This window comes from Sturnus vulgaris, chromosome 30, assembly GCF_052056855.1.
Source record: "Sturnus vulgaris isolate bStuVul1 chromosome 30, bStuVul1.hap1, whole genome shotgun sequence".
In the NCBI taxonomy this organism is placed as follows: Eukaryota; Metazoa; Chordata; class Aves; order Passeriformes; family Sturnidae; genus Sturnus; species Sturnus vulgaris.
The window spans coordinates 1,269,553-1,283,961 of NC_142272.1; the positions used below are offsets into that span (position 1 = coordinate 1,269,553).

General features: G+C 67.3%; 2 protein-coding genes across 2 annotated transcripts in view; one reads left to right on the forward strand and one right to left on the reverse strand.

Annotated features, from left to right (window-relative positions):
- RBMS2 (RNA binding motif single stranded interacting protein 2) overlaps positions 1 to 174 on the forward strand; it is a 5,301-nt gene extending 5,127 nt beyond the window's left edge. Inside the window, 1 exon segment of the mRNA XM_088180628.1 lies at positions 34 to 174. Coding sequence (XP_088036754.1) covers positions 34 to 174 — 141 coding nt within the window.
- Positions 175 to 1,047: 873 nt separating this feature from the next.
- Positions 1,048 to 13,768, reverse strand: BAZ2A (bromodomain adjacent to zinc finger domain 2A; the record flags this gene model as incomplete). Its single annotated transcript, XM_088180739.1, is given in 24 exon segments — positions 1,048 to 1,331; positions 1,408 to 1,556; positions 2,404 to 2,559; positions 2,634 to 2,859; positions 3,266 to 3,855; positions 3,941 to 4,076; positions 4,155 to 4,214; positions 4,301 to 4,463; positions 4,574 to 4,648; positions 4,759 to 4,973; positions 5,818 to 6,072; positions 6,163 to 6,357; positions 6,460 to 6,525; positions 6,615 to 6,676; positions 6,798 to 7,008; positions 7,093 to 7,194; positions 7,355 to 7,463; positions 7,941 to 8,001; positions 8,089 to 8,328; positions 8,545 to 8,730; positions 9,251 to 9,436; positions 9,726 to 10,301; positions 10,827 to 10,964; positions 13,576 to 13,768. Coding segments are annotated over 23 exon segments (4,439 nt in total), but the record flags the coding sequence as incomplete, so codon positions are not given.
- Positions 13,769 to 14,409: the final 641 nt, after the last annotated feature.

Sequence of the window (14,409 nt, forward strand, 5' to 3'; positions counted from 1 at the left end):
TGACCCCTGGGAGGAGTCCTGGTCTCTGTTCAGCCCCTGTTCAAGGAGGACCTCAATAATCCTCATGAGACCCCCATGCCCAGGGGAGATCTCCACCCCTCAGAGAGACCCCAATGGCCTCTGAGGGAGCCCTATACCCCTGGGAGGGATTCTCATCCCCAAGAAGAACCATGATGGTCTCTGAGAGACCCCCACACCCCACCTGGGTGATCCCAGAAAGGACCCCAGACCCCACTGGCCCTGCTCAGCCCTGAGCAGGATCTCAATGACCCTCATGAGACCCCCATGCCCAGGGGAGATCTCCACCCCTCAGAGAGATCCCAATGGCCTCTGAGGGAGCCCCATACCCCTGGGAGGGAGCCCCATACCCCTGGAGGGATCCTCATTCCCAGGAAAGTCTTGGGTCCCCAAGAGGGACCACGATGGCCTCTGAGAGACCCTAAACCCCCAGGACAAACCCTGCTGGCTCCCCACATTCCCAGGAAGGGTTCCTGATCCCCAGAAGAGACTCTCATCCCCAAGAGGAACCCCGATGGCCCCCATTCCTGTGAGGAACCCCCAGAAAAGACCCTCATCCTCAAGAGACATCTGAGAGACTCCCACATTCCTGGAAAGGATCCCCATCCCAGGAAGAACACCAGTGACCCACATGGGACCCTCATCCCCAGGAAGGAATCCCATCCCTAGGAGATCCCCTGGTGGCCTCTGAGAGACCCCAAACCCCCAGGACAGACCCTGCTAGCCCCCCACATTCCCGGGAGGCTCCTGACCCATAGCCATTAGGGTTTCCTCACAGGGACAGGCACCCATCCTAGGGAAGGAGATTTCTGTTGGAAATGGGAGTCCCTCCAGGGCTGTTGGGGTCTCTCCTGGGAGTGGGAGACTTTCTTAGGGATCCCTTCCCATCCTGAGGTTGGGGTTCCTTAGGAGTTGATGGGATCTCTCCTAGGAATGCGGGATCAATTCCCCTCCCAAGATTCCCTCATGAAGATGGGGCTCCTTTGCTGCTGACGAGGGTCCCTCGGGGTGGCTGTTTGGGGTGCTCACATCTCAGTGGGGCCCAGGCTCAGCTCCTCGGGGCCGCTCAGCACCGCTTTCTCCACCACCACCTCGTGCAGAGGCCACAGCGGCTCCTTCAGGTAGCGGCGCTCCAGGTTCTGCTCCAGGGCAGCGAGCCGGAGCACGGCCAGGTCCAGGGGGTTGGTGAGCTCCCGGCGCAGCGGGGCCCCGTCCCGCCGGCTCCGCACCGTGATGTCCTCCAGAGGCTCCACCTTGTGCTCGCAGTACCGCAGATCCTCCCGTGTCGAGTCCGGGCTGGGGCACGTCCAGCCCTGAGGGGGGGACAGAGGGGTCAGGGCATGGTCATGGGGTCACCTGGCAGTGGGGTGACCCTGCCTGGGAACCCACCCGGATCTGCAGGTCGGCCATGAGGACGCGCTGCTCCAGCTCCTCCACCCACCGCAGGACGCCCAGGTCGGTCTCGTAGGCTCTGTCGGGCACTGACCACTGAGCCAGGGCTTCCTGAGACACCGCGGCAGCGGGGTGGAAGATGGGGTCTGGAGGGGAGAAAATGGGGTCAGGGAGCAGAGCCCCATCCCAGGACACAGGGGGGATGGAGAGGAGAAAATGGGGTCAGGGAGGAGGTAGAGGGAGCAGAGCTCTATCCCCGGACACAGGGGGAAGATGGAGTTCAGAAAGGAGAAAATAGGGGTCAGGGAGGGGGGATGGAGAGCAGAGCCCCACCCCAGCACACAGGGGAAAGATGGGGTCTGGAAGGGAGAAAATGGGGCCAGGGAGCAGAGCCCCATCGCAGGACACAGGGGGAAAGATGGGGGTCTGGAGGAGCACAGAGGAGGCTCACACGCAGCAGCCCCCTACCCTGGTGGTGTGTGTCAAAGGTGGGGTCTGGGGGGTAGAGGGTGGGTCCTGGGGGGGGGTGGCACATGACACCCCAGCCTAGAGAGCAACTGGAAGCTGCAGCCTGGGGAACCAGAGGATGAGCTTGGGGGGGACACAACAGGGAGCAGCCCCCTGCCCCAGGGCAGGGCTGGAAGAATAAAGGGTGGGCTCAGGAAAAGAACAGGGAGCGGCCCCCTGCCCCAGGGCAGGGCTGGAAGGACAAAGGGTGGGCTCAGGAAAAGAATAGAAAGCAGCCCCTGCCCCAGGGCAGGGCTGGAAGGACAAAGGGTGGGCTCAGGAAAAGAACAGGGAGCAGCCCCTGCCCCAGGCCAAGGCTGGAAGGTGAGGTCTGAGAGAGTAAAGGGTGGGCTCAGGAAGGGAACAGGGAGCAACCCCAGGGATTTGGGCAGAAGATGGGATCTGGGGGCTCACAGGGGGACAGGCAGGAGCCCCCCCATCTCAGAAGGCGAGCCTGGGGGCTCAGGGTGGCCCAGGCAGACTCACCGGTGGTGCTCCGGAGGCAAACCTCGCGCAGGAACTCCTTGTGCTTGGTGAGGTGCTTGTGCAGCGCCTTCTCCCGGATGCCCCGCGGGTGCAGCGCCCTCGCCACGGCCTCCAGCTCCTCGGGGTCCCGCAGCCACCACCACCCGCTCTGCATCTCTGCAAGGGCAGGGCCACAGCTCAGCACCGTGCCAGGGCGCTGGCACTGCCGCCACGGGGGTCCCGGCTCTCACCGCTGGGCACCGGCTGCTCCGTCAGCTGCGTCAGGTATTTCTGCTCCATCTGCTTGAAGAATTTGGTGGGGGGTCTCCCTCGGCGTTTGGGTTGTCCTGGCACGTCCTGGAGCTTTTCCAGGCTGCCCTGGCTGCGGGGGCAGGCACCGTGGGCCCTGGGGCCGGCATGCACCGGCGTGGAGGCGAGCAGGGGAGCCGTGGGGTCGTCTGTGGGGAGGCCGTTCAGCTGCAGGAACAGTGGGAATGTCAGAGAAGACAGGCAGGAAATTATGAAGTATTCTGCTTTGGAAGGGACCCACAAGGATTACCACAACTGAAGCCCTTGAATCTTACACCCCCTCCCAGTCCTGCAGCCCCTCAATCGCACAGGCCCCCAATCCTACAATCCCCCAATTCTTTAGCCCCCCAATCCCACAGCCCCCCAATCTCGCAGCCCCTCACCCCTCTAGCTGTTTCCCTCCTCTCCAGCCTGTCAAGGGCAGCAGGACTGAGCCCTTTGTGCGACCACCCCTCCCTGGGTCAGACAGAGGGTCCCACCCCACTCCCTGCAGCCGCCCAGGGAGAATCCCCCTCCCCACACAACCCCCGGGGTCGGGGTGCAAGTGCTGGGTGCAGCCCCCCTCACCCCGTACCTGCCGTGCCGGGCCCTTGGGGGGCTCCCCCCGGCTCTGGCTGCGGGGGGCTGCGGGGGCTCGCGGCGAGGGCTCGGCCGAGGAGGTAGCGAGGGGGGCTCGGTCATCGCAGGGCGTGCGGGGCAGCAGGTTGAACCAAGGCCCCCGCTTTGCCACAGCCTCCGGGGCTCTCTCCTCCTCCTCCTCCTCCTCCTCCTCCTCTTCCTCCTCCATGGGGTCCGAGGGAGCCTCGGGCGGCGGGAGCCCCGTGTCCCCCTTGCCGGGGCTGCTGGCCGGGGTGAGGACAGAGTCCTTGAGCAGAGATGACTGAGTCTGGCTCAGCCAGGACAGGAAGGCCGACTGGCTGAGGTCGTGCTGGCTCTGCCCCAGGGTCTCTGGCTCCTCCAGGACCCCGTTGACCGGGGTGGGGCAGGGTCCGCAGTGCTGTGCCAGCTCCTCTTTGCTCTTGCGGGGCCGCCCGCGGGCACGCGAGGCCGAGGCCGGGCAGCTCGTCCGGCTGGCGATGGGCACGGCCGCCGGCTCCTCCTTCACCGGGGACACGTGTGGGGACACCTTCTCCTCTGGGGGCTCCTGAGCCACCGGTTCAGCTGCTGTGACAGGACGAGAAAGAGCTGGTGAGATGTGGGGTCCTCTCCCAGCTGCTACAACCCCACAAAAAGCCCCTTGCCCGCTCACCCTCCGCGCCCTCCACGAAGATTCCGCCCAGGTGGGGCAGGACCCAGTAGCGCCTCCGGAACCGGTCCTGGCCCAGGGAGGCTGCACGCAGGGTCTGGGAGGAATGGAGCAGCTTCTTGCGGAAGAACATCTGCCTCTGTGGGGAGAGTGGGGGGTGGTGAGGGGGCTGCACACCCCAGAAGGTCGAACACCAATTCCTCCAGCACCCGCTCACCTTGGCCAGCTTCTCGATCTGCCGCTCCAGCTCCGGGATGCTGGACGCAGACGTGTCAGCCTGGGGAAGGGATGGATCAGTCAGAGAAGAGACCCCCGAGGTGGCACCCCCAGGTTTGCCCCCCAGCAGAGCCCAGAGCACCCCACCTCCTCCTCCCGGCGGTATTTCCGTCCCCGGGTCTCCTCCTCCTCCTCCATCTCCAGCCCCACGTCCTCGGTGAGGCGGGAGCTGCGCCGGCGCCGGCCGTCCTCCAACCCCGTGAACTCCGACTCAGGACGGCCCGTTTTCTTGGCCAGGGCCACCTTCAGCCTGCCAGGACACAGATGGAGGTGTTGGGTACCTGTCCCCCTGCCCACCCCACGCCAGGGGCAGAGAGGAAGGTGCTGAGGGGCTGCAAGTGAAGCCCCTTCCCCACCAACCTGCGGAGTCGGCCCTCGATGATCCACTTGTTCTTCCTGTAGTTGGACATGTTCTCCAGGGTCCTGTCGATCTCACTGCAGAACACGGGATGGGGGTGGCTGCAGGGGGCGGCTGCAGGAACGGAGCAGGATCCACTCCAGCACCCAGAAATCAGAGGATTTTCGTGCCCCCCACCCAGCCCCACCTGATGATGAGGGCGCTGCTGTTGAGCTCGTTGACCAGGAAGACCAGGATGGCGGCTTTGCGCTCGGGGGGCAGCGCCTGGAAGGGTTTTGTGCGCAGCCCCTCGCACAGCTCCGCGCCCGCGCCGTGCGCCGTCAGGAAGCAGCGCAGGACCTCGGACACCGTGTCACGGTTCAGGCTGATCTCCGACACTTTCTCCCCCAGGATCTTCAGGGACTGGGCAGAGCAGAGGGAGAGGTTTGGGGGAGTCCCCTCCTTGCCCCCATGGGGGTTTGCCAGGAGGGGGTTCCTGCTCAGAGGTGGTCCAGGGGTGTTCTGGGTGCTCTCACCACAAGGACAGATACGGGGACACCCCAAAAGCTGCTGGAGGTGGGGTGAGGAGGGGGCTGGCCACAGGGAAGGACACCCAAATCTAGGATTCCCTGTCCTGAGTTTTGCAGGCACTGACAGCCCCAGCAAGGGGAGGGGCAAAAGGGGAGAAAGTGGTGAAAAGGGGAGAAAGGGAAAATGAAAGGAAAGGGAAGGGAAGGAAAGTGAAAGCAGAAATTAAAAAAAAAAAAATAAAGGAGGTGGGAAGAAAAAGGAAGGAAAAGAAAGGAGGAAGGGGTGAAGAAGGGAGGGGGAAAAGAAAGGGGAAGGTGGAAAGAGGATTAAAAAAGCAAAGGGGAGGAGGGGACAAAAGGGAAAGGGATGGAAGGAAAAGGAAAGTGGGAAGAAAGAGGAGGGAAGAAAAGGGATAGTGAAAATGGAAGGAGGGGAGAAATGGAAAGAGGAAAAAGGAGAGGGAAGGGAAGGGGGAGAAAAAAAGGGGAAGAGAGAAAAATATGGGAAGTGGAAAAATAAGTGAAGGGGGAAAAGGGGCGAAAGGGGAGAAAGGGGCGAAAGGGGCGAAAGGGGAGAAAGGGAAGAAAGGGGCGAAAGGGGCGAAAGGGGAGAAAGGGGAGAAAGGGGAGAAAGGGGAGAAAGGGGAGAAAGGGGAGAAAGGGAAGGACTCGTCTGACCTGGTGGGGGGAGTCTCACCTAACAAGGGGGTCTCACCGGGCAGGGAAGGGGGTCTCACCTGGCAGTAGGGCGGCAGGCCGGGGTCGCAGAGCGCTGCCTGCAGCAGCCTCACCAGCAGGTCCTGGAGCTGCCCAGCACCAGGGGCCACCCCCAGCAGCCCCTCCTGCAGCGCTCCCAGCGTGGGCACGTCCCGGGCTGGCTCCAGCCCCAGCACCTTCCCGTAGCTCTGCAGGAACTCCACCACCGTCAGGCAGTCGGAGAAGGCGCGGCTGGGCAGGACGAGCCCCGGGATGCGGGAGAAGGCTGGAAGGGGCTGTGGATCAGGGAGAAGAAGGGTTGGGGGGTCAGGACCAGCTGGCAGCTCCCCAGGGTGACCTTTTTGAGCTCCCCTGGCACAGCCCACCTGGTGGTCCCCCAGGCACATGTCCTCCGTGGGCTTCTTCATCTCCTCCAGGATGAGCTGCTGCCGCTTCCTCTCCTCCAGGCGCCGCTGGGCCAGCAGCCCTTTGTCCGCCTTCCGAGCCCCCTTGTTGCCCTTCTTCTCCTTGGGCCGGGCCTTGTCCTTGCCCTTCTCGGGCTTCCCCTTCTTCTCTTTGGCCTGGGTCAGAGCCCAGATGTGGGGAAAAAAAGTAAGGGAGAAAATCCATCTTCATTTTTCACCTCCTCCCTCTCCCCGGCCTACTCGTGCCCACAGACTCACCTTGGATTTTTTCTTGGCCTCCTTGGCCCTGGGGGCTTTGGCCTCCTGCTTCTGCTTGTTCTTGGCCTGAGGGGAGGACAAGACCCACTCAGGGACCCCCTGCACCAGGGAAACCCCCACCCAAACCTGAGCAGCCCCGAGCCCCATGCCCGCACCTTCCGCCTCATTTTCTTCTTGATCTTGCTCATTTTCAACTTGTCCTCCTCGCTGAGCACCTCTAGGGGGGCACAGAGGGAGAGAGGAGATGAACCAGGCGCCAGCATCGTGCCAGGATCCCACCGGGGCCAGGCTGTGAGGCCTCCCCCGGCTCCCCCACACCGGCGCTGGGAAGGGGCTACCTTGTGCTTCCAGCCTCTTCAGCAGCCGCGCATCCGTCTTGCTCAGCAAATCCACCATCCTGACCTTGGGCGGGCGGCCCCGGCCCCGTTTGGCAGCCGGGGGCTCTTTGGGCTTGGCCTTCTCGGCGTTGCGGGGCCGGCCACGCTTGCCCGTGATGGCCTGGATGCGCCCGGGGATCTCCTCGGGGCTCAGCTTCACCCACTGCACGCCCTGTGGGGCACGAGGCGGGGTCACCCCGGGGCACAGCGAGGGGTTGGGGGGCACAGGGGGGGCCCAGCCGCCCCCCAGACCCACCTCAGGCGTGTCCCGCTCCTCGTAGAAATCTCCCACGGGCATGCGGGGGCTGAAGCTGAAGTGCTCACGCCGGACATCCTGCACCATGTTCCTGCTCAGGTACTGGGCACAGGGAGCAGGAGCAAGGCTGTGAGGGGGGCTCAGCGCTCCGGGCTGGCCGCAGCCTCCATCAGCCGCAGTCCTGGGCTTTGGGGGGGCTGTGGTGAACCAGAACCGCCCCCCTCGGGTCAGCCCCCCACCCCGCTGTCCCCACGGGCGGTACCTTGATCACCTCCGGGAACTGCTTCATCCTCTTCCCGCACGGGCCGTAGTACCAGGTCTCGCCCTGCCAGCGATGGTTCCCCTTCTTGATCCGAACCTCCCGCCTCCACCTGGGCACGGCAGCGTCAGCCGGGGGCCGTGGGGCAGGATGGGGAGGGGGCGGGGACAGGATGGCGAGGGGGACAGTACCGGGGACAAGGTGGGGAGGGGACGGCGTCGGGGACAGAGCAGTGGGAGGGGTTGGGGATGGGGACAGGATGGGAAAGGGATGGGAAGAGGAGCAGGATGGGAAGGGGGTGGGGACAGGGGCAGGATGGGAAGGGGATGGGGACGGGAACAGTTTCAGGAGCAGGGTGGTGGGAAGGGGATGGGGGCAGTTTCAGGAGCAGGATGGTGGGAAGGGGATGGGGGCAGTTTCAGGAGCAGGATGGTGGGAAGGGGCTGGGGGCAGTTTCAGGAGCAGGATGGTGGGAAGGAGACGGTAGTTTTTGAGGCGGGAGGGTGGGAAGGGGCCAGAGCTGTGGGGCGGGAGGGGGACAGGAACAGGACGGTGGGCAAGGACAGCCGGACGGGGACAGGGCACGTACCCGTGCTGCAGCGGGAAGCGCACCTCCTCCTGCGTGGCGATGCGGCGGCGAGGGGCATCACCTGCGGGGAGGGGACAGGTGGGACGATGGGCTGGCGGCCGGGGGGCACCGGAGGGGTCAGCCCGGCGGGGTAAAGCGGCGGCCATACCTGCCCCCGAGGCACTCAGCTGGGCGGGCTCCTCGCTCTCTCCTTCTGGCGCGGCCGAAGTCTCCGGGCAGCTGTCGGCGGCCTCTTCCTCCTCCTCCTCCTCCTCTTCTTCCTCCTCCTCCTCCTCCTCCTCCTCTGCGGACGGGGCCGGAGACTCCGGCTCCAGCGGAGGGTCGAGCTCCAGGGACGCCGACTCCCGCAGCCCCGCGTGGTCGCCGCTGTTGAGCTCGGCGTTGTCGCCTGAGGAGCCAAGGTCAGGGACGTCACCGGACACGTCACGGGGGCTGCGCGTCCCCTCCCTGCGCTGCCCGGGGGCCTCGGTGATGCCACGGACACGGCCGGGGGGCTCCCGGCGCTGGCACACGGTCCATCCCTCGTGGGGAACGAGGACGGTGGGGTGACCCCCGCCCTTCCCCCCGTGTGGGGGACACCGGAGCATCCCGGGGCCGCACGTACCGTGCAGGGCGGGGGGCGAGCCGGGGCCATCGAGCAGCGGGGCGGGCGAGGGGCTGGCGGGCAGCAGGCTGAAAGGGCCAGCGTGGAGCGCGGGGCTGGCGGCCAGGTCGGGGGGCTCCTCCAAGGAGGACTTGTCGCTCACCAGCTGCGAGTCGTCCATCGCGTACAGGTCGCCAGTGCCGGGGTCTGGGGAGGGGGGTGAGCACCAGGGCTGGGGGCACACGGACCCACATCTCCGCTCCCGGGGAGTGGGGTGGGGGGGGTGGGGGGGCGTGGAGTGGCCGAAAAGGATCCGGCAGCTGAGGGGTTAAATGGGGTTTGTTCCCCCCCTTCCACCACCCCCCCCAGCTCCGCCTCCTCCTCTGGGAAGCGGAGGAGCCCAAAATGGCCGTGGCGATGCTCAGCAGCGCGGAAGTTCAGGCGCTGAGTAACAGCCTCGTCACGGAGCTGGGAAGGACGGGAAGGAAGGCAGGGAAGGCCGGCAGAGCGCGGCGGGGACGCGGGCCCGCCCCTGCCCCCGGAGAAAAAAGCCACGGCCACCGCCGCCTCCATCGCCACATCTCCACACGGGGACGGACAAGGGCTGGCGCTGCTCCCCGGGCACCGCGGGCAGGGAATGGTGGAATGGTTGTGCCCCCGCTCCGCGCCCTGCCCCACCACAGCCCCGACGGCACCTCCTCGACACCCGCCTGGCCACCCTCCCTACCTCTGGCCAGCGACTCGAAGGGCTCCAGAGGGTCCTCGCTGAGGATGTGGGTGTCCTCCAGCCGCGGGGCGATGGGCGATGCGGCCCCCAGGCACCCGCTCTCCCTGGGTGCCAGGACGGGCCCCTCCGGCCCCAGCGACCCCGTCTCAGAGGCTGCAGCCCCGTTGTAGCTGCAGATCTTCAGGTCTGAAGAGAACAATCGACCGAAAACAGATCCTGAGACGTGATGGTGACAGAGCTGGGGGATCCCCACCGCTGTTCCCTGCACTGGGATGCCCAGCCCTCCATGGCACCGGGCGGCGACACCGCGGGCTGTGCCCAGCCTGGTTTTACGAGATCCCAACGCCTACTCCAACCTGTGACCAGCCAAACCCCATCCAAGACACTGGGCAGGTGGGTCAGAGCAGCTGGGATTCCCCAAGGAACATGATGCCCAACTCGACCAGCAGTTCTGCCAGCCCTCCCAGGCTCCTACCTGGCTGTGCCTCCTCCAGCTCCTGGCTGCCCACCAGCCCTCCCCCGTTCTCTGCGATGGTGGTGGTGGTGGTGGTGGGCATCTCTTTGGCTGTGCCCTCAGCGTCTCCCTGGCCGGGGTCCGGCTCGGCCGGAGCCAGTGGGAAGGGCTGCGTGTCCGAGCTCAGGATGGGCGAGGACTGACCCGCCGCATAGAAGCCGTCGGGCCCGTTCTGCATCAGCTCGAAGCTCTGGTCGTGGAAGGAGTCGTAGAGCTCCTGCGAGTCAAAGTTCAGCCCCATGGGCCCGGCCGTGCCGTTGCCCCAGAACTCCTGTCCAGCCGCCCGCAGGTTGGTGCCGTGTCCTGGCGATGCCGGCCGGGACCCTCCGGCCACGCCGTTGAGGGGGAACTGTCCGAGGGCGGGCGGGGCCCCGTCCTTGAGGCCACCGGCGGGCGCGTAGGGCGAGTAGTCCCACAGGCAGTCGTAGGCGCGGAGGGGCTGGGCCCCGGCGGGCGCGGAGCCGGGCGAGAACGTCCCTGAAGTACCGGGGTGTGATACAGTAGAGAAGCCATTGACATTCATGCCCCCGTTCAGACCTGCGAGGGAGCAGAGGGACGGCGAGGTCAGCGCCGCAGGGTCTCTCCAGTGGCTTTGAGGATGGATCAATGACCAGGCCGGGAAGCTGCCAAGCCCTGCTCGTGCCCCCCCCACTCTGTGCCTGGATAGAAGCAGGGGGTGGGGTGGGGAACTGCACGGTCCCCGTTTGCCAAACCGGCTCTGCCACGGGCTCCGCCGGCACCGGGCCGAGCACCGCAGGACGCCGGGGATTAGCCGAGCGCTTGGCAGGGCTGTGCCAGATCAGCTGACCGGCCAAATCCACGCACGGCCCCTGTGCCGGCGCCGCTGCTTTTCTAGGCCAAGGCGGCGGCAGGGACGTGCAGACCCCAGCCCTGGCCCCACACACTGGAGCTGCCGCTGGCCACAGCCCCTCCATCCCTGCAGGCCCTCTGTCCCTGCTTCCCTCCCATCCCTGTGTCCCCTCTGTCCCTGCAGCCCCTCCCATCCCTGTGCCCCCTCTGGCCCCATGGCCCCTCCATCCCTGTCCCCGTGGGGTCACTTACTTTTCCCTTGCGGGGGGAAGCTGAGCGGGGAGCTGTGGGTGAAGGGGGGGTCCCCTGAGGCAGGCGTGGGTTTCGGTCCTGAGGCAGCGGGTGCAGAGGAAAGGCCAGTGAAGTTAAAATGGTTGTTTGTTTCCATTTCTGCATGGGGGAGAAGATGCACCGGGGTCAGTCACGGGCTGGTGCTGCCAGTGTGGTGACCCACCCAACACTGACCCTCCAATTCCCTCTCCCTGCGGTCCCCAGCCTGGGGCTTGAGGGCTGGGCAGGGTGAGGAGTGACAGTGAAGCCCCCCCAGGACTGAGATGCCACCTGCACTGCGCTCTGGCCCAGGGCCAGCCACCCCAGCTGGACGAGTTGCCACCTGCTTGAGCACAGCCTGTCACCGGCGTCCCCAGGGACGGCCATTGCCAAGGTGTGATCAACGTGTGCCACCATCCTGGGGTGAGACCATGGGGGCTCCCAACCAAGGACCCACATGGGCTCCCCCAAAGCAGCTCTGTGACCCCATGAGGACTCAGCATAACCCAAGGCTCCTGGCACAGGAATGATCCTGTGGTGACAGTGTCCCTGCCATCCCCCACAAGGTGGAGGGGACCCCAAACCCCATCCCCCAGGCACAGCTCCAGGGTTTGAGGCCAGAGCTCTGCTGGGAGCAAGCAGGAGCTGAAGCCCCAGTGCTGGCTCAGGCAGGAACCGGTGACATCCCCCAGGAACCCCAAATGCTCCCTCAAACCTGGGGTCATAAGGAGGGATCCCAGTGGGTCCAGCCCCGGAACAGGGCACAGGGGGCTGAGGCCCTGCAAGCCCAGCAGATGAGGTGGGACCCCCAGTGCTGGGAACTCCCCCAGAACTGCCACCGTTGGCAACTCCTGGTTGTGCCACGCTTGCCAAACCCACCACTGGCCAAGGTGGCACCGACCTCTCTGGAAGGGCCAAGGCTGCCGCACTCGGCACTTCAGCAGCGGCTGGTGGCACAGCTCGTGTCGAAACCCGGATTTCATCACATCCTCGCCTGCCTCAGCTGGTGCCCTGGCAGGGGCCAGAGGGGCCACCGAGCCTGGCCAGGGCCACCGATGATTCATCCACTGGAGAAACTCGTATGGGCGGTGACGCAGCTGCCATACACGCGTGGCTCCCAGACATCCCAGGATGGACCCGCAGCCACCCCCCCGAGCCGTGAGCCGGCCTCTACTCTGACCCAGCTGGGACCCCCGGGCGTGGGGACACCGGCAGCAGCGGGGCTGGATAAGGAAAAGCCTTTCCGGTCCCACCCGGTGCTTGATGTGCCGGCCAGGAACGCACTGCCGGCTTTGGAGGTCAAAGGAGGCGGCCAAGGGACGTGCCAGAACCGGGCAGGTGGCAGCTGCAGGTTGCAGACTGAGGTGGACTGGGATGGTCTGGGCACGTGCCAGGCTGGGGAGGGGGCCGGGAGAAAATAAAAGCCAGCAAGGTGGGAACGTCACCCTTGCTCCAGGGACACCCCAGGCCTTGCAGAGGCCAGAGCCGCCCTTGGCATCGCTGGGAGCTCAGCCAGTGCCAGGTGCATTGTGGACACCGGCCATCCACGGCCATCCACGGCCACCCATCGCCCATCACCTCCCACCTGCACTGGGGCTGCTGTGGCCCCGCTCCCCCCGCCCTGAGCCACCGAGTGCGGAGCTGAAACTGGGCCACGGCACGAAACCGGAGCCGGGCGAGGTGAGGAGGGCGAGGGGCAGGAGCCTGGGGATGGCGGCACTTGGGGACCTCGGTGATGGTGGGTGACAAGGCGGGCACTGAGCCCGGGGCTGACCCTGGCTCCTGTCACACCGGGCACGGCCAACGTGGCAGCGACGCTCGCCCGGGTGTCAAACCCGATGGCAGCGGCACCCACTGGCCCCTGGGATCCCCGCGGGGACACTGGGGCCAGGACTGTCCCCTGGAGCTGAGCTGGGGGGGCAAGGGACAGCTCCAGGCTGAGGGGGAAACTGTCGGTGCCGTGGAGCCGGTGCTATTCCCCGGGAAGAGAGCTCGGCTCCCCCGGTTCTGCGGCCTCCCCGGCCCGGTGGCACCGGGAGGCCCCGGGAGCGTGACGCGACCTGATTAAAAAGGACGTTTCAAAAACAACGAGACGCAACAACCGGCTGCCATTTCCCGGCCACTTCCTGCGGGGACGGACACACGGGGGGACCCGGGACCGGACCCCCCCGGCCCCGCAGCGCCGCACCCGGCGGAGACCCCCCGGTCCCTGCGGCAAGGACACCCCCATCCCCCTCTCGCAGCCCCCCCGCCGGGTCTCCGGGGATGGGGGGCTCGGTGTCCGCGCCCCCACAGCCGCCGTAGGCGGGTCCCGGTCCCGGAGAGGGCGGTGAAGGGTGGGGGGTGACACGGACAGGCGGTGCGAGAGGGGAGAGGGCTCCCCCCGACCTCCGTGACGGAGCTGCGGGAGAACCGCACCGGCCACCGGGAACGGGGCTCGGGCTCCCCGCAGGTCTGGGCCCTTGGCCGCTGCACCTGGAGGGGAGAGGGGGGGTCGCCGGCAGCCGGTAACGGAGGAGGACGGGGGGTCACGCCATGGAACCGGGATGCGCAGGGGGAAGCGGGGGGAGAGGACGGCGTCTCACCGAGGTCAGGAAAGGGGAGCGGGGTGCCGCCGCCTGAGCCGGGCCCAAACCGCCTCAACCGACCCTCCCACCCCCCCGCCCTCCTCACCCGGGCCGTTAACGGCCCGTTACCGCCCGCCCCCCCCTCCTCCGCCGCGACCCCGCACCTGGCAGGCGGCGGCGCGGGCCCGGCTCAGGCGGCGCGGGGCGGGGGGCGGCTCGGCATGGCGCGGCCCCTCCGCCGCACCGGGCCGGGCCGGGGCCCCTCCGCTCCGATCCGCTCCGGTACCGGGCCGGGCCGCGGAGCCGAACCCGCGGCCGCGGCAGGAAGCGCCTCGCGCCGCCGGGCGGTCCCGGGACCGCCCCCGTCCCGTCCTGTCCTCCCCCCCCCCCTCCCCCCGCACGTCACGGCGGCCGCAGTGGCGTCACCGGGAGCGGCGCCGCCGTGGCGTCACCGGGGGCGGGCGCGCGCCCACGTGGGAGGGGGATCCCCGCCCCCGGCGGGGTCAGGGCGGGGGGAATCCCCACGCGGGGACGCCCCCCCACCCCTGGCTCCGGGACCCCCGGCTTCCCCCGGGGCTCCCCCACCCAGCACCGGCACCCCCCGGGAACGTCCCCCCCGCTCCCCCCCCCCCCCCCGCGCTCTCTCGTTCCTTCTTCCCTCATTCCCCGCAGCCCCGGCTCGACCCCCGAGAACGGCGGCGCACCGGGACCGGGACCCTGCCGAACACCGGTGCTCTCCGGTTCGGCCGCGGGGACACCGGCTGCCCCAGCTCCCCCCGGCCCCCGGGATCCCCGGTGACGTCACGCGGCACCGGCCGGGCCGCGCTGCGCAGGGCCCGGGGGCGACACCGGCTCCGGGGGCGGCGGGGGGAGAAGGGGGTCCCGGTGCGGGGGGGCTGTCCCGGTGCTGCCGCAATGGAAGGGGGGGTGTCCCTTCCCGGTGCGGGGCAGCGGAGCTCGGTGCGGGGCAGCGGAGCTCGGTGCGGGGGTTCCCCGCC